The following is a 25,861-nucleotide window of genomic DNA, read 5'->3' as shown; positions in this document are numbered from 1 at the left end:
AAAAAAAAAAAAAAAAAAACCCCATAGGGATGAAGCTGCCACAAACGGGCATATTATATCACCGGGGCTAATGTACTACTAGTTGAGAGGGTGTGGTACGGGTGCTGCCACGAGTTGATCGATCCATGACATTCTAATACGTGACCAAATTGGTTTGTGTTGCTCCCCATTTTGAACAACTATATAAACTCCCAGGTCCCTCATGAGTTTCCAAAGATTTTTCACCGAGGATTCAATTTATCGTAAGCAATTGGGGTGGATTACAGCCTTCCAACTACAACTGTTTATAAAAATCACGGATAAAACTTGCAACAATGCTTTACAAACTCACCGCCGTTATCCTCACATCGGGTCTCGTGTCGTCCGCCTCGGCCGCATTAAACTTCTACTGCCCAAATGTCAATGCGACAGGTTTCTATCCAGCATGCTGTATAGGCATCACCGGCCAGGTCGGAGTGGACTGTGAGCATATATATCCATTCATGGATAAACGTCCAGAAAAGGAATAATTGTGAAATACTCAGCAGCTAACCTTGCACACCGAATCTCCTACCACCTAGGTATCACTCCCCACATCATCGGCGGTTTGCCCAACTTTGAGTGCAACATCGGGCCGCCGTATAACAACCGAGGGTGCTGTCAATCAATCGTAAGTAGCTGACTGCATCTGGAGAGATGGGTATTGTTCCCGTGGTGATAAGAGGCTGACCACTTCCTCGTGCAGAACTACACCAACCCGAACACCGGATACAGGCTGAGCTTGTGCACTGGTGTCACGCCCTACCCTTAGTGGACTGTGGTTGGTGATGTCGGTTGCACTTGAAGAGAGAAAGGGGGGATGCACGCAGTAACAGTTGCTTGCGCCAAAGGTTTCAGGCATCCAGACTAGACCATGAACTCTGATGTGTTGGGGTGTAATATATGAGATGTATTGGAGGAAATACATATTAGCTTCATGACGATTAATGATTACTATTCAGAAGAGTGGTGCAAGATGCACAGTCTTTGCACTTGCACTAATGTACCAACTAATTAAAGCTTACTCAACAATGATTTCAGGCTGATGTCGTGATTCCAGAACCATTATATTCCGGCGAAAACAATTAATTATCAAATCGAGACTTCCCCTGAACAGCTGTGTATCTGTTTCGTTGTCTAAGCTTCGAGTCCTCAGGTGACGTCGGGTTTACAATGATTTCTTGAAACTTCGCAAGATTCATCGACTGTCAGTCTGTTTTCAATGCTCAGGTCATGGTTGCTACTCGAACAACGAAATGACTCCTACTGTTTCTCAAAACGCGTGGGCATTGTCGAGATTTCCCCTGTCAAATGTTGACTTCAGGCATCAGAAAGTAATTTGCCCTATGCGAAACTGATTACTGGCCCATCTCTAAAGGGAGGCAATGCCAGGTATATGAGCAAATAATATCTTGTAAACGAATAGCCAAATGGGGGATGGAAAAGTCAAAAATCAACTTATGTTGTGGCTGAGGCTGTATTATAAGGCTACCCTGACTAGGCGAGGACAATTGTAAATGGGCGAGTCAACCACTCAAGTTTCCATCGATATATAGCTCCTAGTCTCATTTCTTGTAGGTAAAAAGGAGCTGTGGCTAATGACTTCAATTGCATTCTTCTCAAAGATGTTTGACCATATATACTCCCGCATAGTGTTGTGCGAGTCTATATGACTTTAGCCGTGTCTTATGCATAAAACTTCTGGAAATTATTTCTTCTTGCCCAAAACATCATTCTGCTCTTCAAATCAAAGTATCTTCCATGTCTGGTCCCCTGATCTTCCACCAGAGAATATTCCGGGCTTGAAAGCAGCCAATGTGGCCGGTCTCACTACTCAATTATCTCACTTCCAGTGAAAATATCTTGGACAGAGCAGCATGATACATGTTTCTTAGGGATGGAATACGCATTCTAGAGGGAAATCCGGGGTAGTTGATGGCATTGAGGTCTCTGATGTGCTTTATTATATCAAAAAAGGATGTATCAGGAGTGCAAAAGACTCATGTGGCGTTGCTTGCTTCGCCCGCTGTGACACAAACAAGTAAATAATATTGCTATGAAGGAGGGCTGCTGGCTAATTCTACCGAATACTTGAATGAAGATGAGCGCGGGAGTCTCATGACACTTTTTAAATGTTTGCCGCACAGCCGAAGCAACCTACCTTGTATGTAGAGGTAGATCCAACGTTGAGTTGCAGGGGTACCTATCTTACAGGTATATAATGTACTCTATTTTCCTTGGCAAAGGGTCGAATTCCTTTCCCCTTTTGCCCCAAGCCCCACCTTCTGCCTTACCGTATAGCAGCACGCGAAATTCCCTCAGGGGAGGATTAATCACGACATTAGCCCACTGTATCACGCAGCTACTGAGCAGGGCCTTGAACAATTATTGCGTATGGAAATGCATATGCGAGGCAACAAACGCATGGGCAACCCGCGAACCAACCATTTGACTGGAATGAAGTGCATTGCACAAACCAGTGGTAGCGGTATGAATTGGGGTTTCGCTTTTGCCAAGATGTATAATTCTTCAGAAAGCATTCCAATCACGTTATGAGAACGACCTATGTGACTGTCTAAGAAGCATTTCGCGAGCAATCGAGTTAATGACTTGAACAGACTGACCTTTCATTGCTAGAGACAGAAATGCCTCTTGAGGTAGGTAAGATTGCTAAGTTTAGGTACCTAGGTACCTAAGAAGTAGTCCAGAGAAGCAAGTTCCAGGTGTCTGTTGCTCGTTTAGGGAGGTGCCGGAGGCAGCTTGTCAGCATGTCAGGGGCAAATGAGTGGCTTGGCGGGCTCATCGCATCACGTGCCAGCCTCTGCCAGTTCATAGATTGGGGGTAAGGTTATGCCAGCCAGCTTAGGAATCGAATCGGATCACCTTTGCTTCGATGACAGCTTCGGTTGCATTGCCAGGACGCACCCGGCCGAGCTATCCGTCAATTCCAACAATAGTGCCATGTACTCCAAGCCTTGATGCAGCCGAATGTCAGAGTTACGATGACCATCACCAACGATAAACTTGGGTTAACGGGAGTCGAACCAAGCGGTGATTTGCCCATTGGGGACCCCTAGACCTTGCTGTATTCTAGGTCTAGTCTAGACTAGTCTAGTTCTAGACCTTACAAGTTGGTTCGTTACCCCAATTTCATTTTTCGCCTCTACTTTATTTTCCTGCGTCGCCAAGAATATTCTCCGCACCGCGACTTTGTCTCCTGCCTAATTCGGCAGGCACAATCAGCACAGCGTAACCTTTCCGGTTCACTCTCCGCACGACAGCCACTGGAAGGCGAGGGCCACTACTGTTATGGGGGGTTCTCAATTTCCCAAAATTCAGCATCACAGGCCTGAAGGTCTCGGCGGTAGCCCTAGGATACGAAACAACCCTTGAAGGTTACTGCTTGGCACCTGCAAGCACGACAAGCTTCCAGATAACCCACCGAATCTTGGGTTTCACCTTCCCAAAAAGTTGTAGCAGCGAGCCGCAATGCAGTCAATATTGGTCTGGGCCCGGAACCGGTGACAGATGCCACACCGTGAGCGACCATTTCGTGCGGTAGGCATCCCCATGATATAAAAGCAAACTTTTGCCCGCCGCCGCTTGCGCGGTTGTGCCCCAATATGTCCCCTGCCCAGCCTTTTCTTCTGCCAGGCTCCGCATCAAACCTCCCGCACCGAGTCCGTCGTACGAACCTCCTCCGTTCGCACACTCGCTCGCCTTGACAACTCTTCATTGAGCTTTCAGGTCAACCTTCCACTTCAAGTCAAACTCGATCACAGTCATGAAGTACTCATTCACCCTCGCCGCTCTTGCGGCCCTTGCCTTTGGCAAGGAGATGCCCAAGGACGAGGCGCGCGCCGCGGAGCTGTACGACTCTGGTGTGATGCACGACAGGATCATGTCGGAGAAGTTCAAGCAGTGGGATGCCATGGCCAACGCCCGCGCTTCGGCGCTCGCCGACCCCTACGTCGAGCTTCACTTTGCTCAGTGCAGGGACGGCAAGTCGGTGCCTTTCAGGGACCAGGCCACCTTTTTCTTCCGCTGCAACAACATGAACCTGCACCACTTCCTACCCCACTCTATGTTGGGCAGCCAGACCGGACAGGGTTCATCTTCATGGGGTTGGACCTCTGATGACGGCAGGGAGTTTGCCATCATTGCACAGGCTGACGGTGCTGCTTTTGCCGAGGTTCGTATTATAAGCGCGTTCCGGAGGAAAAAATACCTCCTTTGACATTGCTCTTTGCTCTTTGTGAGGGGTGATACTAATATTTCTTTCGCTACAGGTTATCCTCGGTGGCAAGCTTCGCTACCTGGGTCGTCTGCCTCAGACTCCCGGTGCCGCCGCCGCCATCTGGAGGGAAATCCGTGTCTTCAAGCACTACATTGTTGTTGGTAGCGAGTCTTACAACCACCACATTCAGATCTTTGACCTGAAGAAGCTACTTGACATCGACTACCGCAGCCCTGTCGTCTTTGACCCTGCCACGGACATTACTGGTTTCTACGGCGTATGTTCTCTACCACTTTGGATTGTGCCTACAGCATCTGACAAACGCTCTTTCCGGAGTTGTAGAACCTGCCCGACGGACGTGCCCACAACGTCCTTGCCAACGATGCCTCTGGCTTTGCCTACGTCGTTGGTGCCCGTCCCCGCACTTCTGAGTGCCGTAGTGGCCTCATCTTCCTTGACCTGAAGGGTAAGTAAAAGACCTTGCGAATCGAGTATATCAGGGAAATGCTAATAACAACGGAAATAGACCCCTCCAAGCCGGAGTACGCTGGCTGTGCTGCCATGGACGGCTACGTGCACGATGCCCAGTGCCTCATCTACAAGGGACCTCACACCAAGTACCTGGTAAGTTCAACAACGATGCCTTCTGTATTGTATTGTTGCTCAGAATACATAACTAACCGGTTCGTCAACAGGGTCGCGAGATCTGCTACGGGTCAGTTAACCATAAATCACGCTCTGGTAATTTTCGTCTCAAACAATAGCATTATACTAACATTGTGAATCTGCCTTTAGGTACAACGAGGACTCTCTTGTAAGCTACCCCGGCCGTTTCTCGGCCTCCCCTGTAATCCCAAATGCTTCTGATGCTAACTTGTCCGCAGACCATCTACGATGTTACCGACAAGAAGTACCCGCAGCTCGTTTCCGTCACCTCATACGAGGGTGCCACCTATACCCACCAGGGTTGGGTTCTCGACACCGAGAACCAAGAGTTCCTGGTTATGGACGACGAGTACGACGAGTACGACGGACGCGGCCCTGCTGCCAACGGCCACGCAACAACGCTGATCTGGGATATCCGAAACTTGGAGAAGCCCAAGCAGACGGGCTACTACCAGGCTCCCCGCACCAGCATCGACCACAACCAATACGTCTTCGGCAACTACAGCTACCAGTCCAACTACGGCGCCGGTCTCAGCGTTCTTGACATCTCTTCTATCCCCCAGAACCCCTCAGGCAGCGGCGTCCGCGAGGTTGCCTGGTTCGATGTATACCGTGAGGATGACAACATGGAGGGCGGCGGCTCCAAGGCATTCGTCGGTACCTGGTCGAGCTATGCTGGCTTCAAGTCTGGCTACATTCTGATCAACACTATTGAGCAGGGTGCATTCCTGGTAAGTTGATTGTTGCTTTTCGCAGCCCATGAACTTGGGGAATTTTGCTGACAACGGATATCATCAAAACAGGTCAAGGTGCAGGACCCCGCTAAGGGAGGTGACTGGACGGCCGAGTAGGTGGCTTTTCTTTTCCGTCTGCAAAGACAAGTACTGGCGAGGATAGAAGTTTGCACTTTACCATTTTGTCCCAGGGGATCAGACTAATCAAAAGCGCTTCCTTTTGCTCTTTTTCTTTTGAATAGAATTCCAGGCCCCAAGCCTTGCGCTCGTAAGCGCAGTGCAAAGATGCGTGTCTAAGGTGGTCTGATCCCCTGAGGATAGGTAAATCTGGAAAGGCGTTTTCTGCCACGCCATTAATGTAGACGGAGAGGGAGAATGAGAAGAAAGAGTATAGTTAATAAGTAATGCTACATGTAGTATTGTATTTTATTAATATTATTCCAGAATTTGGATGTTGCTCTCTGGTTTTGGAGGGATGAATTGAATCACTGCAACCTCTTGCTGCGTGCCACTCCAAACCTGTTTGATTTTGGGTTGGATGGATCACGTGCTGAAGAACTGGCCCCGCAGATCCAACGCCCGTGATGTCGTCAGACCCAGAACGGCCAGAACCAAGACTTGTCAAAGCTACCTGCATGCTTCCAATTGCCCAACCCAAAATGCCGATCATCAAGCTTTCTTGACATTGAATTTATACCCGGCGACCCAACAATTGCGCCAATACGCATAGCAAAATTCCACCTACCTAGATTCAAAATTTCCTCCAGTTTTGACTCCGCTCAATGACCCAGACAAACGTTTGCCCTGAAGCTGCGCCGGGCAGCTAGTCTAGCCTCAAGCTAGGTAGTTTGATCCCCAAGCTCGGCACGCCTCACTTGGGCTCTCAGGCCGCCGGACCGATCGTCCCCCCCTTCCAACCCCGAAATCACCTCCTAGATCGAGATGCCAACGACCAGCAGACCCCTCCTCCTTCCGCAGAACCGGAGATTGCGCCACCTTCGCGGCGTCTACCTGCGAAACCTGAGCTTCAGCAAACCCAACGGGCGGACGATTGACGATGCCGCCATAAACAAGTCGCCGGCCAAGCTCGACTTGGTAAGGGAGGCGGGCCAGTTACACCACGCACACAGTACAGAGGGTCTCAAGAGTAATAGTACACCGGCCGTGACGGGCGCAGTGGGAGCTTCGTCGCCCCGCCTGAGACGTCGCAGCACGGGCCTGACCAATGCGAATCCTGTCACTCGGCAGAAGCAGCTCGAGTATGCGGTTGACTCCAGGTTGGCCGATGTGTTCTTCTCGCTACATTGCGATGCCACCACAGAGCCTATTTATATCAGTGAGGTTGGGGAGAGGGCTTCGGTAAGCTGTGCTTCGCTAGGGTAGGAGACGCAAAGCAGGGCTGACATGCAAATGCTTCATGTCTAGAACTTCAACTTTGAACTCTTCGAGCTCACCGATTTGAGCCCGGCGGTTACTCGATCCTCACACTTGACAGTTAAAGTCTGGGCCAAACGGCAACAGTCATGGACCTTCCTCCTCGAAGACGATGTCGACCTCCGAGCGCTCAGCTTCGTCGGTACAACCCTCCAAAATATTCACATGCCCTCAAACTGCCTCATCTTTCACCTCGTCGACGGTATCTACATCTACGGTATCTCGATAGAGACCGCGCCTCCGAAACAAGTCCCCGCCCTTGCGACGTCATCGTACAATGCGCTTATGAAGCTCTGCACCCTGGAGAACTCGGTGCAAGATGCGTTGGTTGCGCAAGAGGAGCTGTCGGCCCGGATCGACCAGGCTCTGTCGCAGATGCCCGATGCTCCAGTTGCTGAAGAGGAGGACAAGCTCCAGTTGGCCAGAAGGTACCTTAAAAAACAGGAGACTGCCGTTATAGCGGCGAAGAAGCGCCGTGAAGAGCTCAGGCAGTCGATTCAGGCCAGGAAAGAAGCAATTAAGATGGGCCGGGAGCTGCAGGACCAAGCACGTAGGGATGTTGAAAATGCGACGGATCATTTGGAAGCGTCGCAGGACATACTGGCGCAGACGAAAGAGAGTATCCACGGTCAGCGGCGGCGTATATGTGAAGATCTCATCAGAATCTTCCCTATAACAGAGGCGCCATCCGGACAACCACTCTCCTTTCAAATATGCGGCGTCCCGCTCCCTAACACGATATACGATCCCACGTTGCGATCTGGCGCCAAGGGCGGAGCCGCGGCGGCCGAGGACACGATCTCTGCCGGGCTTGGTTACGTTGCGCAGTTGACGCATGCGCTGCAATCTTATCTGGGCGTGGCTCTGCCGTACCCTATTACGCCGTTCGCGTCGCGGTCGAGCATCCGTGACGACATTAGTATGCTGCCGGACCCGTCTCGTGACTTTCCGCTCTATGTGCCCCGTGGTGGCTCGAGCGCCCAGTACAGGTTTGACTACGGCTGGTTCCTGCTGAACAAAGACATTGAGGTACTCTGCACTGCGCAGGGAATTCGTGTCGTTGACATAAGGCACACATTACCCAATCTCAAGTACCTGCTCTACGTGTGCAGCGCGGGAAAGAACGAGCTGCCTGAGCGCAAGAAGGGTGGCATCAGAGGCCTCTGGCACGGTCAGGGCCTCCTTAGCCGGGGCGGCGTAGCAAGCAGCATAGACCTATCGGACCCGGGGGGTGATGGGAGTGTGGCGGGGAGCAGTCGGAGAGGCAGTACTGACAGCGAGGTGACTGCCAGGCACAGGGATGAACTGACAAAGTCAATGGCTGACGGCACTGATATAAGACCGCCGTCACAACGGTCATCGGGAGGTGGAATGGGATTTAGTGAGAGCCCCAAGCCAACTCTTTTGTTGCGGACGAAAGGGTTGCGCGGTGAGACGGTCAAATAATTGTCGTTTCAGCACCCGTTGTCACCTCGTTTTGTGCGGTGTTGGATGACCACAATTTGCTTTCTAGCCTGTTCGTCAAGAAACGAAAAGTCACTCGCGTCTTAGATACCCCTTCCCCGAACAAAGAGAGACTTTGGTAATCATGGAATGTACGGCTTTTTCAACAGGGCCATTTCCCTGGTATATAATGTAGGTATCTGACAAAAAGATAGTGAGAAGTGTGTCTAATCATACAAAAGGGAATGATACAACCGGTGACAAACAAGCAAAGAGATGCTACAATAAGACAGAAAAGGAAACAGATACATGAATTGCCCTCCAAATCAACTCAGTCGCGGTTGACTGTCCTGACACAGCGCTTCTTCTCGCCCGGAAACTTGCTCATACGCGGCTTGAGCCTGCGGCGGTGGGCTGCCGCGGGTGCATCACCCTTGGTCTCGCCCTCATCACCCTTGGCCTGGCCGTCTCCCTTGGCCTGACCGTCTCCTTTGGCCTGACCGGTACCCTTGGAGTCGCCCTCCCCGCCAGCCTTTTCACCACCACCCTCGGCTTCGTTTCCTTTCTTACCGTCGCCTTGAGCATCATTACCACCTTTGCCTTTCTTGCCCTTGGCGTCGCCACCCTTGGCCTTCTTTCCTTTGCCTTGGGAATCGTCTCCGCCCTTGCCCTTCTTCCCCTTTCCTCCGGCACCATCGCCACCTTGAGCCTTCTTGCCCTTACCCCCGCCGTCGTCGGCGCCTTTGTCCTGGTTTCCCTTGCCATCGGCGCCTTTGTCCTGGTTTCCTTTGCCATCGGCGTCGCCTCCACCCTTGGCCTTCTTTCCTTTACCTTGGGCACCATCGCCACATTTCTCCTTCTTGCCCTTGCCCTGGGCATTGTCCCCGCCCTTGGCTTTCTTGCCCTTTCCATCGGCCTTGCATTTGTTCTTGTCCTCGGGGGGAGGCGACGGTTTTGCGTCAGCGCCATCTTTGGCCGGCGCTGGAGGAGAAGGACTGGGAGCTGCATCTGCACCGTCCTTGGCCGGTGTCGGCGTCGGCGGTGGATGAGCTGCATCCGCACCATCCTTGGTTGGCGACGGCTGCTGCTGCTGCTGCTGCTGCTGCTGCTGCTGTCCCTCCCCACCGCTCCCGCTGACGACCGGGGCCGCGGCGGCGCCGGCTGCATCCTCACGTCTGACCATCGCCAAGCGCTCGTCGTAGGCGTCGGCCTCCCTGGCCTCGAGGCCGTGCGAGCTGGCGCCGCGGAGGCTCCGGGCGATGGCTGGCAGGGCCGTCGCGAGGAGGAATGCTGCAAAGGTTTGAGGGCGCATTGTGCTGCGTGATTTTTGTTTAACCTTCTTGTGGACGGGTTGACTGCGTTGAAAGGTGCTTCTGTGCTTTGTATCGTCTGGGGCACAGGTTTGCCTTGGAATGCACACTGTTGGGCGCTTGAGTTATAATAACGGCTGTAGGATGATTCAGCCTGTGCTTTCCAAGATTTAAAATGGACTGGGACTGGTCGATGCGTTGTGGTCTTATAGATTCTGGACGACCACAGAAATATTGGCCATTTGCCAGTCATGTATAATATCCCAGTGGGGATCGCATATTGCACATGATAATTAGATTGGTGGCGCGGCCTTATAGCATCCCGGGAAAGACAAGATACTGTCGCAAAGAGAGTGGATGTTGAAGGGATGATCCGCTTGCTCGTCTTGCTGTTGGGCATCATGAGACTGGGCAGGAAAGGAAGTGGATGGCAAGCCACCCGTGCATCAATCATTCTTTTCTTTTCTTTCCTCCTCTATATTGTCAGGCCAAAATTGCCGCTAATGACCTTATATGATATAAGGTATAGTTGGACCAAGGTATTTACTAGCAACAGGGACCCACGCACAGGTCCGGATCTGGGCATTGAGTGATAAATAAGGTTAATTGAAGTCAAACAGAGAGGCAGGAGGGCCAGTAAAGAACTTTTACGTGCCGTAAATAAGGAAAATCTATATCCGTGAGGCGATCAGGCAATAATCACGTTGCATAAACTTGGAACAAGCACAGCCACAGCTCTTGATTATACGTGTACAAGATCTGGATACGTCTCTGTCTCTTCGCCTCATCCAGAAGATGGCGCAGATGGAGACATCCCAAAAACAACGAAATTAACTCCTTGCCATGTTCGTCGCAAGTTGGGATGACGTGGTGACGTTGAAGTAGACACTACGATGATAGAACAGGCGTTTCAACGTGGTTGTTTACATACCTCATCTATCTCGGGTGCGGTGCAGTAGAAGCTTAAACACGCCAAGAGGACAATATCCAAAGCCAAGCTGCTCCGTTGGAACTGTATGTGATAAAGAAAAAAAAAAAGACGTGGAAGTAAGTCTTCGAGACGGTTTCATGTGTCGAGGACCAGCAAATGTGACCCGCTGGAACGAATCGGGAATTGAGGGTTCAATTGACCCACACCAGGGTCACGAATTAGCGCTATGCGGGGTGAAATTTAGTGATTTAAGCCATAGATTCACGCTGCCGCCAAATCTACTGTGTCTAGTCTAGAACTAAAAGCGCGTCTAAAAGCTCCAGCAGCCTATATACTGGAAACCCAAGCAAATTTTGATCTACCTTTGTACTTTACAAAAACAAAAATCTTTTGAGAAAATTGTCAATCGACCGTCTTCAGAGCGTCCCCCGCCGAGTTCCTACGGGATATACTGCTCAGCCTGTGTGATGACCCGAATAACAAGCAGCAGGCGCTGGGGTACCTGGACAAGATTCCAATTCAATCCTTGTCTTGCAGGAGGAGGTCTCCAAGCCAGACTTGAACAACGAACGCTGGAAGGACTATGATAATTTCCGCGCGCCATTCCAAGACCCTGATTTGATGTGAGATAAACCCTGATGACTACATGTGGAATTGCTGCCACAAAACCTGGGGGACGCCGATGGTTGCAAACAGGGGTCGGCATAATGCCGCGGAGGGAAAGCGACCGAGGTAGGTACTATGCCGAAGGCCATATCCCTACCGTGCAAGTGATTGAGCCTCACGACAGAACAAAGAAAGGCGAGGCTGGAGGTGGAGTCGTCAACTTCAGACAAACAGAATGCAGCCTTATCCTAGTGTTGGTTTTGGGTGACGGTTTGTTTGGCTTTGGAATGTGAGAATCAACTGGTCCGGTTTTAGGCTTTTTAAGTCGACAAGTAAGCAACGTTCAACGCAAGTGTACAATAACAGTGAAAACAGATTGACGTCACTGAGAATCAGTCAGATTTGGGGCAGGGAAGACGATAACTTACATCAAGAAGTACAACCGTCGGATAGATCAGTCCATGGCCCATCCAAGCAAGGAGTACCCTTGTGCATGCAGAGAAGTTTGACCACCAACAGGTAACAGTTCCCTTCCGAGTCCGCTTCATCTTCAGATCGACTAGGCACGTATATCCCCCGCAGGCCGATCAAACTCGTCGTATCATGCGCGTTTGCAAGCACCAGAGATTCATGTAGCAGGTTGGCAAATCGGACCGTAAGCAGACGGCTGAGCTGCCCGATACTCCAAAGTGGTTCGTATACACATAATATATATCCAATTAACAAATTATAGTCAATTTCTTCACTCTTCCCTTCACTCCACAAATCCAGAAATCCCCAAACCAGAAGTCCTCTTCGCCTCCTTTCCGCTCTGGCTATCGCCGCTCGGCACGCGACTGTGACCCCTTTCACTCCCACCGCTGGTAGCACTCATCGCCCGACTGTTGGCGCCGCTGCTGCGTCCCCTGGCGACGACCCACTTCAGCCTCAAGCCGGCCTTCCACTCTTCCAGCTTCATCACCGTCGTCGCCGAGTCACCAACACCACCGCCGACGAGAATCTCCCCGGCCTTGAGTTCCCGCTCCAGAGGCGGCACGGTGAGCCACGCGTGCTCGGCACTGCACACACACGAGCCCTTGCCCCTGGTCCCGCCCTTGACGAGCCTGAGGCAGGGCGCGCAGAACTTGCAGTCGAGGCAGACCTTGCACACAAACAGCTCCTCGGCCGGCTCCAGCCTGCGTAGACAAAAGTCGCATACAGGGTTTGCTCCAGCCACGCCCCCGTAGCTACCGGTGCTTGGGAAGCTGTATTGGCCTCCGCTGTCGTCGTCATCGTCCGTTAGCATCGAAGCGGGGTCGAAGACGAACGGTAGTACCAAGTCTCTCCCTTTTCTCCTCGGCGAGGGTGACATCGAGGGACTCGTGCGGGGCGAGCCGGATCCCGAGTTATGTCGATGGGGTGAGGCGGCAGAGGATCGGCGGTGGGGTGAGACCCCGGCAGCGAGACGCGACGAGCCCCCTCCTGGGCTGTCTTTCCTCGGCGCGTCCGGACGCGCAATAACGACGCTTGGTCCGACAGGCGGGGTGGCCTTACCCTTGCTGCCGCCTAGGGTTGGACTCAGCGCTCCCGCAGCCTTCTTGACGCTGCTGGCGTTCTTCCTGTCAGCACTGACGGTGGTGGGCCTCCTTGACGATACCCACAACGCCCTCGCGTTAGTGTCATCCCCGGCCGCGAGCAACGTCCGCTGCAGGTTCCTGACAGCAACCGCATCGTTCTGCGGCTCGTCGTCCTCTAGCAGCTCCAGACTCTCCATGACCCTCAATGCAGCCAACCTCCGCATCTTGGACAGCCACCTCTCGCGATCCTCGCTTAGGTTCTTGGAGTGGCCCTGCACCCTGTAAAGCACCATCAGGTAGACGGCCGCCTCGTTGAACTCGAGCCCGGCGGCCCGCATCCTGGCGCCGTCCGACGAGTCACGGAACAAGCCGTTTCGCTTCGCCATCAGGACCCCGAGCTTGCCGATCCAGGGCGACACGGCGGCCCAGCTGGTGAGGGATGGGTCCGTGGCCAGGGCGCGCGCAAAGTAGGCCCTGGCGAGCTGTGCAAACGCCGCGACGTGCTCGGCCCGCACCGCCATGCTGCCGCGTTGGGGCTTGAAGGCCGGCGAAAAAAGAGCCGTCTCGTGCAGCGCGATGGCCTCGCCTACCATCGCGGGAGAGCAGAGGTACACACGCCCGAGACAGTTAAGGAGGTAAAGTTCCCGCCAGGGGTCCTGGGCGTCACGTGCCGCTGCCACAGCTCGCTCGTATCGCTCCGCCATGGCGGCTGTGTCATCCCTGCGGGCTGCGGCTTCGGGCAGCCAGAGGCTGATGACGCCGTCGGGGACCTGAGAGAGGAGGAACGACACGAAACGGCTGTCTCCACCGTCTCGTGTTGTGTATCTGGCATCCAGCTCACGGGCTAGCGTCAGTAGCGCGTCTAGCTTGGAGTGAGAGGCCAGGATGGAGGCATATGCTGCCTCGGGCTCAAAGGGAGGCCTATTGTCTCTGAAGAGGTCCGACATCGCTCGCCTGGCATTGCTCAGTGCGTTCTCCACATCTCCCAGCCTGTTGTAGCATTCGGCAATCTGTCTCAGGCTCTGGTATAGGCGCCACTTTGCGGACTCGACGTGGCGTCTTGTACGACGGGTCGCTAGCACTGTCGAGGTGGTTGAGGCGGTAGTGGCAGATGAGAAAGAGGACGCCGGCGTCATGGTAAAACTGTGTGCGGCTGAAGAAGTCTTGGAAAATGAAGCCGAAGGGGTCATGGAGTCCGGATCCGTCAAATCGATGTGCAATGCCTGGGACAGGTTCTGGACCTCGACGGCCTCGGCGATCAGATGCAGCCGAAGAGCCCGCGCGTAATCGCCCGACATGGAATGGCACAGCCCAATACGCCCACAGCTCTCACCAAGGTCGTCGTCGACGGACAATGCAGTTTGGAAGTACTGCAGGGCGTGGTTGTGCAGGCCCGCGTTGAGCAGCGTGGACCCGATTCGGCGGTACCAGTGGCCCGTGTCGCTCCCAGCAGATATGTGTGCCTTTGCCCACTCTGCCGCCTTTTGCACGCGTATTTCAAAACTGATGTCCCCCCAATGGCGCTCCGAATCGGACCAGAGCGACGAGACTGGATCTTCTGACATAAGGGCAAGCACCTGAACGACACCGAAACAGAAAAGCGTTGGCATGTAGGTCACGAAGCCCTCTTCAACCCATGCTCGTGCAAATACAGTGCCCATCGGTTCAAGCATGACGACTTGACTCTTCGAGGCCGCTTCCGCCCACGCTTTGTCCTCGGCGCTGAGCTGGGATGTGACATCTGGGTCTGCAAGCCAGGACTGCACACAGGCAATATTGCCGTCTGTCCAGATGTCGAGCGACTCCTCGAACAGGTTCGTCCAGGCCAGAAGCACAATATCATCCGTCAGCATGGTTACCAGTTCCCTTCCAATGTCCGCCTTGATCTCTTCTGGGAGGGCGTCGCGGTCAAGGTCCTCGAGGTGTTCCTGCCAGTACCATGCCGCATAGCGTTGCAGGGAAAGGCCCTCGTCGTTGATGGCGCCGATGCTGACGGTGAAGAATTCGGGGTCCGTAAATATTCGCATGCAGGTCCTCAATACGTGCAGCCGCGCATCGATGAGTCTGAACCCAATTGCGGGAGCATCCTTGCTTGCGCGCAGGGAAGTGGAAGCCTCGTCGCGAAAGAAGTCGCGCACAGAAGCGTGTGAGAAGGTGACAGTCGTGGTACGGCGGTTGGATGAAAACTCTATTTCTCTGTCCGCGTCGTTCTCTGGCAAGTCAGGCGAGCGAACATTGCCCGTGAATGTCTGTTGGCGGATGGCGATGTAGGCACGATCGGCAAGATCCGCGGTTGTCAGGCCGTCCGGCCGTTCCAGTGTAAAGAATGCCGAAAACTGGCTGCGCAGCATCTCCTCGAGTCGGAAAGGCGAATCGCCAACCTTTAGGGTTAGGATGGATTCGATCTGCTCGAGAGTAAGACCCATCTGTGCCACACAGACCCAGCACAAGATCTCATTGAGGTCATTGGCCTCTTCTTGTGTGATTGATGCCGAAAAGTCCAAAACCGTTTTGGTCAGCATTCCATTAATCTCCTTCGGATACGACTGCAGCGCTTCTATGACACGTCGTGGATGTCGAGCGCGTGCCAGCTCGGCGAGCATGAACTTGGCCAGCACAAAAAGACCGTCAACCTGCGCCAGCATCGTGTCGACAACCTGCTGTTTGAACTCGGGTGTCGTCCCTCGTAGTACCCGTGTCGAGTTGACACCTTGTTTAATGTATTGAGTGATGTCCACCCTGCTGCGCTCCGGCGTGATGTGCAGAGTGCGCAAGCCTACCTCAAGGTAGGAGTTGATTGTGTCCGACAACGATGTTCGCCCAACCATGGCGATCTGGACACGTGTGCCGTTGGCAGGCTGTCGGCTCAGTTCGTCCAACAGAGAAAGGAACTCAGCCAGTTGCACTGGGTCTGCCTCATCAAGGCCATCGAGCAGAATGTAGACATTTCTCTTCCACTGATCCGGAACAAGCGGCTCGACTAGCAGATGGCGAAATGAACTCGAAACCGTCTTGATCTCCTCGCCGCCATTGGTTACTCCGTTTAGGACCTGCTTTCCATAAAAGACGTCCTGTTCAGATATCTGGAAGGCCATGTCATGGAGGGCCTGGACCACGGACCGCGTCTCGGGATTGTTGTGCTTGAAGAAGAAATATCCAAGCATGTGCGTCGTCTCTTGTTCCTCAAGCAGTCTCAAACCCCATGAGACCAAGCGAGATGTTAGGTACGACTTGCCTGTGCCGGGGTTGCCGCAGATCCAAAGGAATCGGACGTCACCCGCGATCCATGCCTTCATCGATGGATCCTCAACGATCCAGTTGCCCGTCCCCGGAGTCCGGGTACGGTTGAGCGCAAGGTACGTATCCTCTGCATACGTGGACGGACGAAGGATTGTTTTGAGCTTGCTCCTGTTGGAAGATAAAGCCTGTTCCTTGGTCTGGGGCTCGCGGCTTTCCGTCCGAATGGTCTGCACATTGACATCCACGCGAGAGATTATCTCAAGGAGGCGGTCCTGATTGGATAGAGATCGTTTCACAACGGCGTTGGTCTCTGCGTTGACGAGTCTATTCTCTGCATCTGTGAGAACTGAAAGTCGTTTTATAACATCGGGGATCGGCGAGCCCTGACCGAAAATGCGTCGGAAATAGGACTTCAATCGGCCGCGCTCGACTTCTTTGGTTGCCAATACGAGACACTCAAAGACTGTGGCCAGGATCTCAACAACCTTGTCGTGCAATTCTGGGGACAGCTTCTCGGATATGTAAAACTTGAGCCTCGAAGTGAAGTCTGATAGCTGTCCAAAAAGCTCCTCGATAGAATCGTATACCGCAGAGACGTCCTTGGCTGCGCTGATCAGGTACGTGATGGCGGCAAAGATGTTTTGCGACGGAGGGAATACTTCGCTGGCCGCCCCAGCCAACGCGTCGCCCACGACCTCGAGTGGTTTGCAAGCCAAGGACATGGCCTCGAATAATGACTTTCGTTTTTCTCGAAAATTATCGAAGCGCTCATTTTGTCTGTTGACGACGGTAAGAAGGTCCTCGACGGTTCTCAGTGGCGGTTGCATAAAGTCTTTCATATCTAGGCCTGTTGATTCAGCATAGCGGGCCTGCGCAGCAGCCAGGACTGAGCCGAATTGGCGTTGGAGGTTGCTGTCTGTTCGCACCTTGATCATTTCGATTTTTTCGTCGTTTCGAGGATCCCTGGTTCCCGGGGTCTGCTGTTGTTTCGACTTATCGTGCTCCGAGTATTTCGGAGGATCGTCGAGGGGTGTTGATGGCCCGGACTGCCTCGATTGAGGATGGACCTGCGAATGTCCCGGGACGAGACTGGCATCTGATGGGATGATGGAAATTAATTTCCAGGCAGGATGTCGACCTAAGCAGCTCCACAGCCATACTGGCATGGATACGATACCCACTGCCGGTGTGCCATCGAAGAGATCATGGCACTTGACCAGCTCTCGCAGCTTCATGTCAAGAATTGAAGCCCCAGATGCCTTTTTATTCTCTTCTCGCCGTTTTCCCCATTCTATCCATTCTTGCATCACCGGTCTCTTGGCCGTGTTGGCGAACTGTATGCTGACGAGAGCAATACCTCCAGAACTTTCTCCAAGCGAGTCTAAGGTATTGGTGGGAGACAACATGGAAGTGCTTTCCGGGAAGCGCGTCTCTCCGTTTTGGTTAGATATAGGTCGTATTGAGATGCCAGCCTGCAAACCTCCATTCGTCGTCAGGCTCTGCCAATGCCCAATACTGACTTCTTCAGCGCCAGATGTAGACGGTTTAGTCCATGCCAGCTGCATTGCGGAGATATTGGAATCATCGGCTGACTTTGCTAGCACTGCCGTCAAATCTCTGGTGAAGCCGGTCCTTCCATTACCACAAAGCACCTCGCAGCGTCCATGCCACTCGATGTCCCGATCCACAACCTGCGATGCGAAATCGCAGTCCAACACAAGCAGCACATCGCACGTCACCAGCCGAATGCGGTTCATAACCTTTTCCCACTCGATGCCTGCAAACCCTTTTTCATCCTTATCCATCCACAAGCCCTTCCTGTCCTTTTTCCTGTACCCCGATGGGCCGCCATAGTAGAGGATAAAAAGGCTATCGCTATTGGGCCCCTGCCTTCCATTGATATCTCGAATGTGTTCATACACTCCATACTGAAACTCTGCCGCCGCGGCATCTGTACTCGGTAAGCTGATCTCGCGTACGTCGTACCCATACTTTGTCTGCAAGACTTCTCCAAGTTCCTGCCTCACCGCCGTCTCGCCCGTCCTCGCCTCCCATCCGACCAAGCACGCAAGAACATTGCTGTATGGGGCAGATGAGGCGAGCGCGCGTGGCACAACAGCTTTGAACCTGTCTACCAAGTCTTGAAAGCTGGGTAGACGCGTATGCGCGGGGCTTAGTTGTGTGATTATGCCGCTGCCTGGCGAGCGTTCAGCGCCGTACACGCCATCTGCCAGGGTAACTGCGGCGACGCTTTCTACCTTGTTCCTGCCGTTGATGTTTTTCTTTTCGTTCTGGGCAACATGACTGCTGCTGGCTGCCATTTGATGTTTTCCTGGAGTTCGTTTCGACAAGACATTGTCAAACAAAAAAACGAAAGAAAAGTTTAAAGTTGTTGGGCTTCGATCAACAATTTTGTGGAGTTTACATGGGCGCCCAGAGGATGCAGCCCCCCTTGCTGCTTGCAGAAAAATCCCCTGCACTAGCACCGTCGCCTGAGACACGCCCAACCAGAGAGTGGTCAGGTTTACCGCCAGCACGTCACGGGGTCACGTGTAGCCCCACATCTACTTGCTTTTTTTTGATGGATTTGTGATCCCCAATAACATCGTGGCTTCTCTTATTTTCCCCATTCGCTAATGCACGCAAAGAGGCGGTCGATCTCCGATTCGGCGAGACAAACATTCGCAGGACCAAAAAAAGAAAGACACCACGTATCCGATGCGCTGGGCAGGCGGAGTAAATGATTTGCCTGCCGGGATGCCTACCTTACGTGTCTGCCTCGAGTGCGCGCCCTGCATGCAGCATTCTGCACCGTTTTTTTTTTTTTTTTTTTTTTTTTTTTTTTTTTTTTTCTTTTCTCGTTTCCTTTTGGTTGCCGAAGATGCCGATCGCGCTGGACAACAAGCGACGCCACGATGGCAAATCGGGGAATTTACCCATTAGTCTCTTTCGCTGCTGCCTGACCTGGTTCCAAATGCCTAGCTTATGTGGCGCCTTTTTTTCCCCCTCATACCTGGCCATGACGCTACAGACTAGGCACCTACTTGCTACTATAAATCGAATCTCCGACTGCTATGAACCCAAGTAATGACCACACACACCATGGCCAATCACGAGAGCTTCGAAAGCTTGAGGACGCATGACACGGTGATTTATTGCTGGCTTTCTTTACTGTGGTAAAAGCTTTTTGTACAACCTTGTACTGACCAGGTATTAGAACCGAGGTTGAATACCAATCTCTTGCTTTTTCACGTTGTCCTCGCCCATCGGAGCTGCTTACAACGCACTTCGAATCGAGAGGTTATTCTAAACTATATCTGACCAGGAAACACAGTGGCCGAGTCCTCGAGTACTTCTACAGTGACAAGAAAAATAATAAAATCGCATCTCAAGCCATTTGGCGATATTGACCACCTAGCTAGGTAGTTTGTATTGTAGGGGATATTCTGCTGTATGTATAGAACATTGTTTTTCTCGATGCATCTTCACTTGAACCATGCCAGCAGATTTTCTTGATGTTATTTGTGGAGCAGAATGTCATCTCTTTTGAAATTTCTGTTGAAAGAATGCACTTACAAGTTACTTATGTTGCCAGTATTGGAAAGATCAACGGCCGGGATCCGTTTGGTGATTAGGACCTTGACGTTGTCCTGCGATCCACCATAGCAGATCTCGGAAAGAACATAGTTTTATATACTTATTACGGAGACCGGTTGCGAACCCCCCGTCATGAGTATATATGTAGGTTTTGGATATTGGGCATGGCCTAGTCATCGGGAACTGCTGGCCAGCCTGATTTAACTTTCAGCAAACTTGTACGTGCGTTGCTTGGTTGTTGATACTCTTTCGTTACCCACATTCGCCAAAGGCTCTTCACAACAACTACAAATGAAGTGATCAATTCTCCCATTTCGCAGAGAGAGAAAAGGAATGCGTTGCTGAAATGGTAGAGGTTCCTGTTCATTATCATTTTATCCATCTTAATTGATGGAGATGGTCTTCTCGCAACCGGCGGGAGTTCCATACTTGTTGCAAAGAGACTGCATTCAAATATATTCAAAAGAAATCTTTTAAATGCATACTTGAAACTCGTCCTGCCGTTGTTTTGCCCTCAACTCTAGTAGTCGACCCTCCTTCGCAGAAAACGCCTTTGCCGTTGGCCATCTTGGCGCTGAGCCGACAATGGGGATCTCTAGATTCAAAAGGTTCAGGATACTGTATGAAAACGGTAAACCTTCCCAACCATAGGTCCAAAGCGCCTTTAGACATTACTACCACCTCACCTTGCCGGCACTGCCGATATGGGAAATCTCTCTGAGCCGTCGACACGGTGGTTAGTGGCCACGACGCTCTGTGTACTGCCACTGGCAGCGCCGGAGAGCGTCCAGTGTAAAGAGTCAGCGTTCAAGAATAGCGTTGGCGAATATTCGGGGATGGCGGTCAAGAAAGCTTTCCAGCGGCACGTCTATGGATATCGAATCAGGACATTTGATGAGGGCGCAACTCTTGTTCCTCTCTTCAACTGTCCACTTTTTCTTGTTGGGCTACCATCACATCGCCCTGGACGCCTCTGAGCTGTCGAAGGTTTCTTCCTATATGTGTCTGTATGACGTACGGCAGCCCTTTGGCGAGGTACTCAAGGAAATGCACAAAATTACTGAGGCCGCATTAGCCAACGTCTGCGTCCCCATTTTACGTTATCCCTGACGATCTCGACGTGCTGCGAGAAATGTCGTATACGCCTCTATTCCAGGATCTTTGTTGACTACAAACAGGGGGTTGCGCGAGGTCCGTAAGTCCTGCGACTGCCACTGCGAGGACGAGCTGGCGTATGATCTGCAGCTCGATATTGTAGAGAATCCAGGTGGCGAGGCTAGTGTCCTGCTGTCCTGACTGCTGCCGAAAGGCTTTGTATGACGAGATCAGCTCTGAGATCATCCTTGATCTGTACTTTGACCCACTGCCAAAAACTTGGCCGCCCGACTCAGAAAGCCTGCTTTTCACAGGCCGGTTTTTTTTCGATCTGGCTCTCACCTTGGCACCTGGTCCCGAAGTCAGAGTCGCTTCGTCACCGCCTCGAGGAGCTGGTGGACAAGCTCCGTGGCAATGCAGCGCTGAGAAATAGCGAGGAGGCTCCCATAACCTATTCCGAAATGGCCGTAACCGTTGATCGCATCGTCGACGTCCTGAACTGGGCCGATGCCAAGGGAACGGCTGCTGTCTTCCAGTCTCTTACGAGCGCGTCCATTTGCTCCATTCTCGCCATCCTCAGGGCCTGTCTGACTGTTGTAGCCCCAGATCCTCGCAGCGGATCTACTCGTCTCTCCCAATTGAAAGCTGCGTCCAACCTCTATTGCCTCCTGATCAACGACTCGACTCTGCCCAGCTGCGATAAGATGCAGGCTCCTGGTATCAGCGACTCTATCAATTCGGCAAGACTATCTGACCTCGTCCTCAATCTTTTTAACACTGAGCAGCCCCGCCTCCCTGCTGCTGCACGTCTCGCTGAAGCTGCAGCTCTGACGTTAACGAGCGGTTCTACTGGCGTCCCATAGGGCATCAGTCCGACTCATGCCTCGCTGAGAAATAACATTGAAATAGCCACGCGACGGTTTGGCGTCAAGGAGTGCGAGACAGTCATGACCCGACAGACGGCCCTGAGCTTTGACATGTCTCTTTCACTTAACTGCGCTGCCACTTCAAAAGCTGGATACCGGCGCCCACATGACGGAGGCTACATTTGTCGAGTACATTTCCCTGATTCGTGGCGCCTCACCCGTTCGCGAGAAGATTAAGTTCAGGGTTGCTTGCGCAGATGTAGAAATAGGCTTTGTAGCTGTTTGTCGGCAGATTAAATTATCTAAATGAGCCGGAGCTTTTTATAAGTAATTGACGTAGCTGGTGGGTTTCGTAACCCTGTTGTGAAACGATATTCTCGATTTAATGGCTTGTAAAAGTCTTGATAGCCTCGTATCAATAGCTCAAATACTGTGGTGGTAAGGGTAAAAATCCATATCCCTGTACAGTGTGCACTGGTGTGGGCTTTGTGCGCATTGCCGACTTTGGTAATAGTTTTGAACGAAAAAATAATTTAGGTACTTGGTTGTTCCCGCGAACCGTTAAGTTAATAAAGCCCCACGTACACACGTACGGTGACAAGGGGTGGTTTTTTTAGCCTGATACCATAGTAACTAGATAATGCGACAATAGAAGTATTAAATTAGGGTTGTAGATTACCACGCAATATCAGTAGAATAGCCAGCATACCCACCTTTACAGTGCAAAATTACTACCGGTAAACAACTGTCAGCCACCAACGGAGAAGTCAATTGGGTTACTATGTGCCTCCTTCCATATACCTACCTGCCCGCCGGCCTGTAGGGGTCCCAAACCGTTTAGCACGGCTGAAACAGCAGTTCTTTTTTACCACTTTCTCCCCACTATTTCAATTGTAACATTACAAAGGAAGCTGGGATCTGTGCAGGCAGGCGGGTACGTGGGAAGCCTTTGTGTGGCTTTGCGTGGTGTCATGTGCTGACATCAATCAGCATTGCAAGGGCGACGGCATAGTGCTGTATATAGATATTGCGTCGTAATATACCCACATCAGTGAACTATTATTATACGGTGTTCTAGAGGTGCTTGCAAAAACGGATCGGCAGGGCTCAGGATGAACATATATAAAAAGTCGGGGACCTGATAAGTTTACACTATTTCCTCCCCCTTCTTTTCTTTAACAATTACCTCAGCTTGCTACATATTTATTACTTTTTCGGCCACCCAACCTCGCTGTGCGACATCTTTCCATCCGACCAAACCAAACACAGTTTCTTTCTTTCTATTTTTTTTTTTTTTCAAATAAGACCCCTCAACTTTATACCTAGCGTTTTCTTAGCGGGCTAAACAAGATGCGTTTCTACATTTTATTTTTCTTGGCATCAACTGTTGCTTCTTTAAGCCACCTGAAACGTTCTCCCGCCGCTGCCCTTGGCTTTGTATGCTGCGGTAAAGACACCGTGACTGAGTCAAAAGGCAAGTGTGCCGCTGACTCACTAACGCCTTATTGTGTAAGCTTTTTCCCCTAGTATATTCCGAACTTCCATGAAAGAAAAAGAAAATACCGGCTTTATTCACATGTGCAGGGCCCGAACTAGCCGTAATTTATTCAGTTTCCTTGCCCACATGGGGAATTACAAGATCAATAAAACTAATCTCAAACATCTTTGCAGTGTAAGGCCGTAGCGAGCAATACAGGCACCGGGTGTGACAAAGAGGAAAACTATCCAGTTGGGCGCGAAGTTTTTGTCGTTGCCCCTGAACAGAACCAATGTGGCAGCGATGGCTTCATTGGATGTGTTGGCTAATTCAGTCACCGTACGCCGGGGCACCAAAACCTTAGCCAAAAAACCGAAACTCGCTATGGGTATACCGGGGAAATTTCCATGCGGAAAGAAATCGCCGCCAGCCGGCATTCACCAGCATTGGGCGGCGCCCAGAACAGTCGGTGGTTCCTCATGGACTAGTCTAGTCTAGCATTCCCAGCAAAAATATTGCCATTGTTAAGGGCCGCGTTAACGAGCTTCGACGATTCCTTAATCGGCCTCGAAACTCGGCTCCCTCCAATGTTAGCATAGGAAATATACGTTTTGGAATTTATCCGCACCTAAATTCCACCCAAATCCGTTTAACCCTATATAAATTCAGAGTTGCTCCGTTAATATGAATGTCGGGCCTGCGCTACGTTGTGGGGTCAGGCAAATCTTCTGAATTTTTACACTTTGTAGTAACAACGATCGTAATAATAAACTGTATCTGTATCTGGCGGGCTATAAGTAAACCTGGCCGTGGCGATTAAAGCAATTAAACCTTTGTTGCAGTGCTTTAATAGTATCGGAAGGCACAATTGCGTCAATTGCAAAAACCCGCCGCAAGCGCCCCCGGAAGCAAAACAGCACCACGCAGTGGGCTCCCGGCATGCAACTTCAGAATAACGTCACTTTTTCACGCTAGGATCGACGTTAAAAGCTCTCGTCCAGTCACGTTTCGAGTTTCCCGAAACCTCCAATAAAAAAAAAGGGCGGTTAGGACAATGAAAAACCGAAAAAAAAAAAAAAAATTTTTTACATATAACGGCGAGGTAAAGTAAAAAATATCACGTTCGGAGCACGTTGCTCGCTTCGCTTACCACACATTCATCACTCCGCTGAATTAAGCCTGGCTGTAACAAATACCTAGTTCCGGTCCAACAACGCGTTACATAAGGATATTTACAATTTTAATTTAGGCATTTAATAAACCCCAGCCCACCATACGCTTTTAATTCTCACACCTGTGGTGTTTGTGGCCGTTACCGTTTTGTTAATTTATGCGCTGCGTTAGATCTGGCCGAAGATTCCACCCAAAAAATACCCAGTGCAAACGATTGCTGTGTGGGTTAAAAGGTGGGGAATTTTTCAGGCCAAGTATTGTCTCGTGCAGGCTCGTTAACACGGCCCATTTTTAAGGTAGCAGATTCGTTTGGTGTACCTGTTTCAAAGCCTATTTTCAATTTGAGTTTGAAACATTTGAAGAAAATCCTGGAGGAATTATAAAAGACATGCCAAACAATATATAATCGGGGCTAAAGTCATGTGACTTTCCCTGGATAAGTGGATTTCTCGGATAATTGCAGGGCCATTTCTGTGCGTAATTTGTTGAGCGACGCGAAAACCAGGTACAACCTGGTGGCTGGGGTTCGAGCAGGCAACGTTCAGTAACGTTTGGGATATGGCGAACTGGATAATAATAGTCTCGTGTATATCGTAGCTGCTACGGGTACATAGAACACCAAGCAAGGCTGCTGCGGTTGTATCTTCTTTTCAAGTCTTACAAAGGGATGCCACACGCCTCGACCTTTTACACCAGAGACCTCAGGTTCGTGCAAGAAACATGGGTCCGGGTTCTGGATCCCCCAGGCCACTGCGTGATTGTAGTGATACGAAGAGAACAGCCTTGATGTGATATGGGCCGCTGAGCGAAGCCTTTATTGGAGAAACTTGCGCCTTGGGGCGACTGTAACTGATCTTTCAGCACTCTTCTTACTAAGAAACTACCCTCCCCTGGGAGACCCCAACATCTTTTTGGTCCTGTATTCCCGCATACTTCTTAATCTCCAAAGACCTTGTGTGCCCGTTAACATACATGCTTTATAAGATTGTCTCTACGTCTTCACCCTGTCGTCCGAGGTAGTGGTAGCTAATATATCAGATATCCTCTGTCGTCAAGGTATATCCTGGTGTCAATGATGGATAAGAATGAGATATTGCGCTTAGAGGCGTCAGCCATCGCCGAAGAATATATCATACTATACATTCTAAAACTCATGTTACTGATGGACATTCGATATGGAGAACCACTTGGATACGACTACGTTTATAACGTTGCCGGACTGTTACGGGTGGATCTTTCAGAGTATGTCGCTGCGATGTCACGATGGGCAAAGTCGTATCTTTAATATTAGACCATCTAGACCGGACTTCGAAAATCTCACGGTCTGTGAAAAGTTGGTAATAAGATAAGAGCTTGAAAATACAAGGGGGGAACCAGGCGTTCTTCTTGGTGGTTGGCAACAGAATCAATTCTTTCTACTTTGGTGTTGGCAAAACATCGTCCATCGGTTTCAGGATGTAGACTACCTGGAAAGGAAG

The 25,861-nt window shown here is 51.3% G+C and overlaps 5 protein-coding genes across 5 annotated transcripts; 4 read left to right on the top strand and 1 right to left on the bottom strand.

The window, feature by feature from the left end:
• The first annotated feature begins 244 nt into the window (after positions 1-244).
• PgNI_02472 (uncharacterized protein) lies at positions 245-1,026 on the top strand. The gene is made up of 3 exons (XM_031122537.1): positions 245-462; positions 561-649; positions 725-1,026. The coding sequence occupies exons 1-3, from the start codon at positions 315-317 to the stop codon at positions 788-790; spliced, it is 303 nt and encodes a 100-aa protein (XP_030986825.1). The 5' UTR covers positions 245-314; the 3' UTR covers positions 791-1,026.
• A 2,586-nt stretch (positions 1,027-3,612) lies between these two features.
• On the top strand, positions 3,613-8,773 carry PgNI_02471 (uncharacterized protein). The gene is made up of 11 exons (XM_031122536.1): positions 3,613-4,210; positions 4,308-4,532; positions 4,598-4,721; positions 4,782-4,879; positions 4,951-4,970; positions 5,051-5,069; positions 5,140-5,652; positions 5,725-5,752; positions 5,898-5,923; positions 6,592-7,014; positions 7,081-8,773. The coding sequence occupies exons 1-11, from the start codon at positions 3,803-3,805 to the stop codon at positions 8,533-8,535; spliced, it is 3,339 nt and encodes a 1,112-aa protein (XP_030986824.1). The 5' UTR covers positions 3,613-3,802; the 3' UTR covers positions 8,536-8,773.
• A 3,360-nt stretch (positions 8,774-12,133) lies between these two features.
• Positions 12,134-18,496, bottom strand: PgNI_02469 (uncharacterized protein; the record flags this gene model as incomplete). The annotated part of the gene is made up of 1 exon (XM_031122535.1): positions 12,134-18,496. One exon carries the CDS (start codon positions 18,494-18,496, stop codon positions 12,134-12,136), a length of 6,363 nt encoding a protein of 2,120 aa, XP_030988237.1.
• A 557-nt stretch (positions 18,497-19,053) lies between these two features.
• Positions 19,054-19,630, top strand: PgNI_02468 (uncharacterized protein). Its single transcript, XM_031122534.1, has 2 exons — positions 19,054-19,322; positions 19,393-19,630. The coding sequence occupies exon 1, from the start codon at positions 19,057-19,059 to the stop codon at positions 19,261-19,263; it is 207 nt and encodes a 68-aa protein (XP_030988238.1). The 5' UTR covers positions 19,054-19,056; the 3' UTR covers positions 19,264-19,322; positions 19,393-19,630.
• Positions 19,631-21,328: 1,698 nt separating this feature from the next.
• On the top strand, positions 21,329-21,730 carry PgNI_02467 (uncharacterized protein; the record flags this gene model as incomplete). Its single annotated transcript, XM_031122533.1, has 1 exon — positions 21,329-21,730. The coding sequence occupies one exon, from the start codon at positions 21,329-21,331 to the stop codon at positions 21,728-21,730; it is 402 nt and encodes a 133-aa protein (XP_030988229.1).
• Between the last annotated feature and the right edge of the window lie 4,131 nt (positions 21,731-25,861).

This window comes from Pyricularia grisea (genome assembly GCF_004355905.1).
Source record: "Pyricularia grisea strain NI907 chromosome Unknown Pyricularia_grisea_NI907_Scaffold_1, whole genome shotgun sequence".
NCBI classification, from domain to species: Eukaryota; Fungi; Ascomycota; class Sordariomycetes; order Magnaporthales; family Pyriculariaceae; genus Pyricularia; species Pyricularia grisea.
This window is presented reverse-complemented; position numbering and strand designations above follow the sequence as displayed.

Bases quoted from the DNA above. Each gene is read 5' to 3' on its own strand.
- PgNI_02472 (XM_031122537.1), top strand. From the start codon at position 315: ATGCTTTACAAACTCACCGCCGTTATCCTCACATCGGGTCTCGTGTCG. The intron at 463-560 runs GTGAGCATATAT...CCTACCACCTAG, and splicing joins CGGCCAGGTCGGAGTGGACT to GTATCACTCCCCACATCATC. The intron at 650-724 runs GTAAGTAGCTGA...TTCCTCGTGCAG, and splicing joins GAGGGTGCTGTCAATCAATC to AACTACACCAACCCGAACAC.
- PgNI_02468 (XM_031122534.1), top strand. From the start codon at position 19,057: ATGCCGATCGCGCTGGACAACAAGCGACGCCACGATGGCAAATCGGGG.
- PgNI_02471 (XM_031122536.1), top strand. From the start codon at position 3,803: ATGAAGTACTCATTCACCCTCGCCGCTCTTGCGGCCCTTGCCTTTGGC. The intron at 4,211-4,307 runs GTTCGTATTATA...CTTTCGCTACAG, and splicing joins ACGGTGCTGCTTTTGCCGAG to GTTATCCTCGGTGGCAAGCT. The intron at 4,880-4,950 runs GTAAGTTCAACA...GTTCGTCAACAG, and splicing joins GACCTCACACCAAGTACCTG to GGTCGCGAGATCTGCTACGG.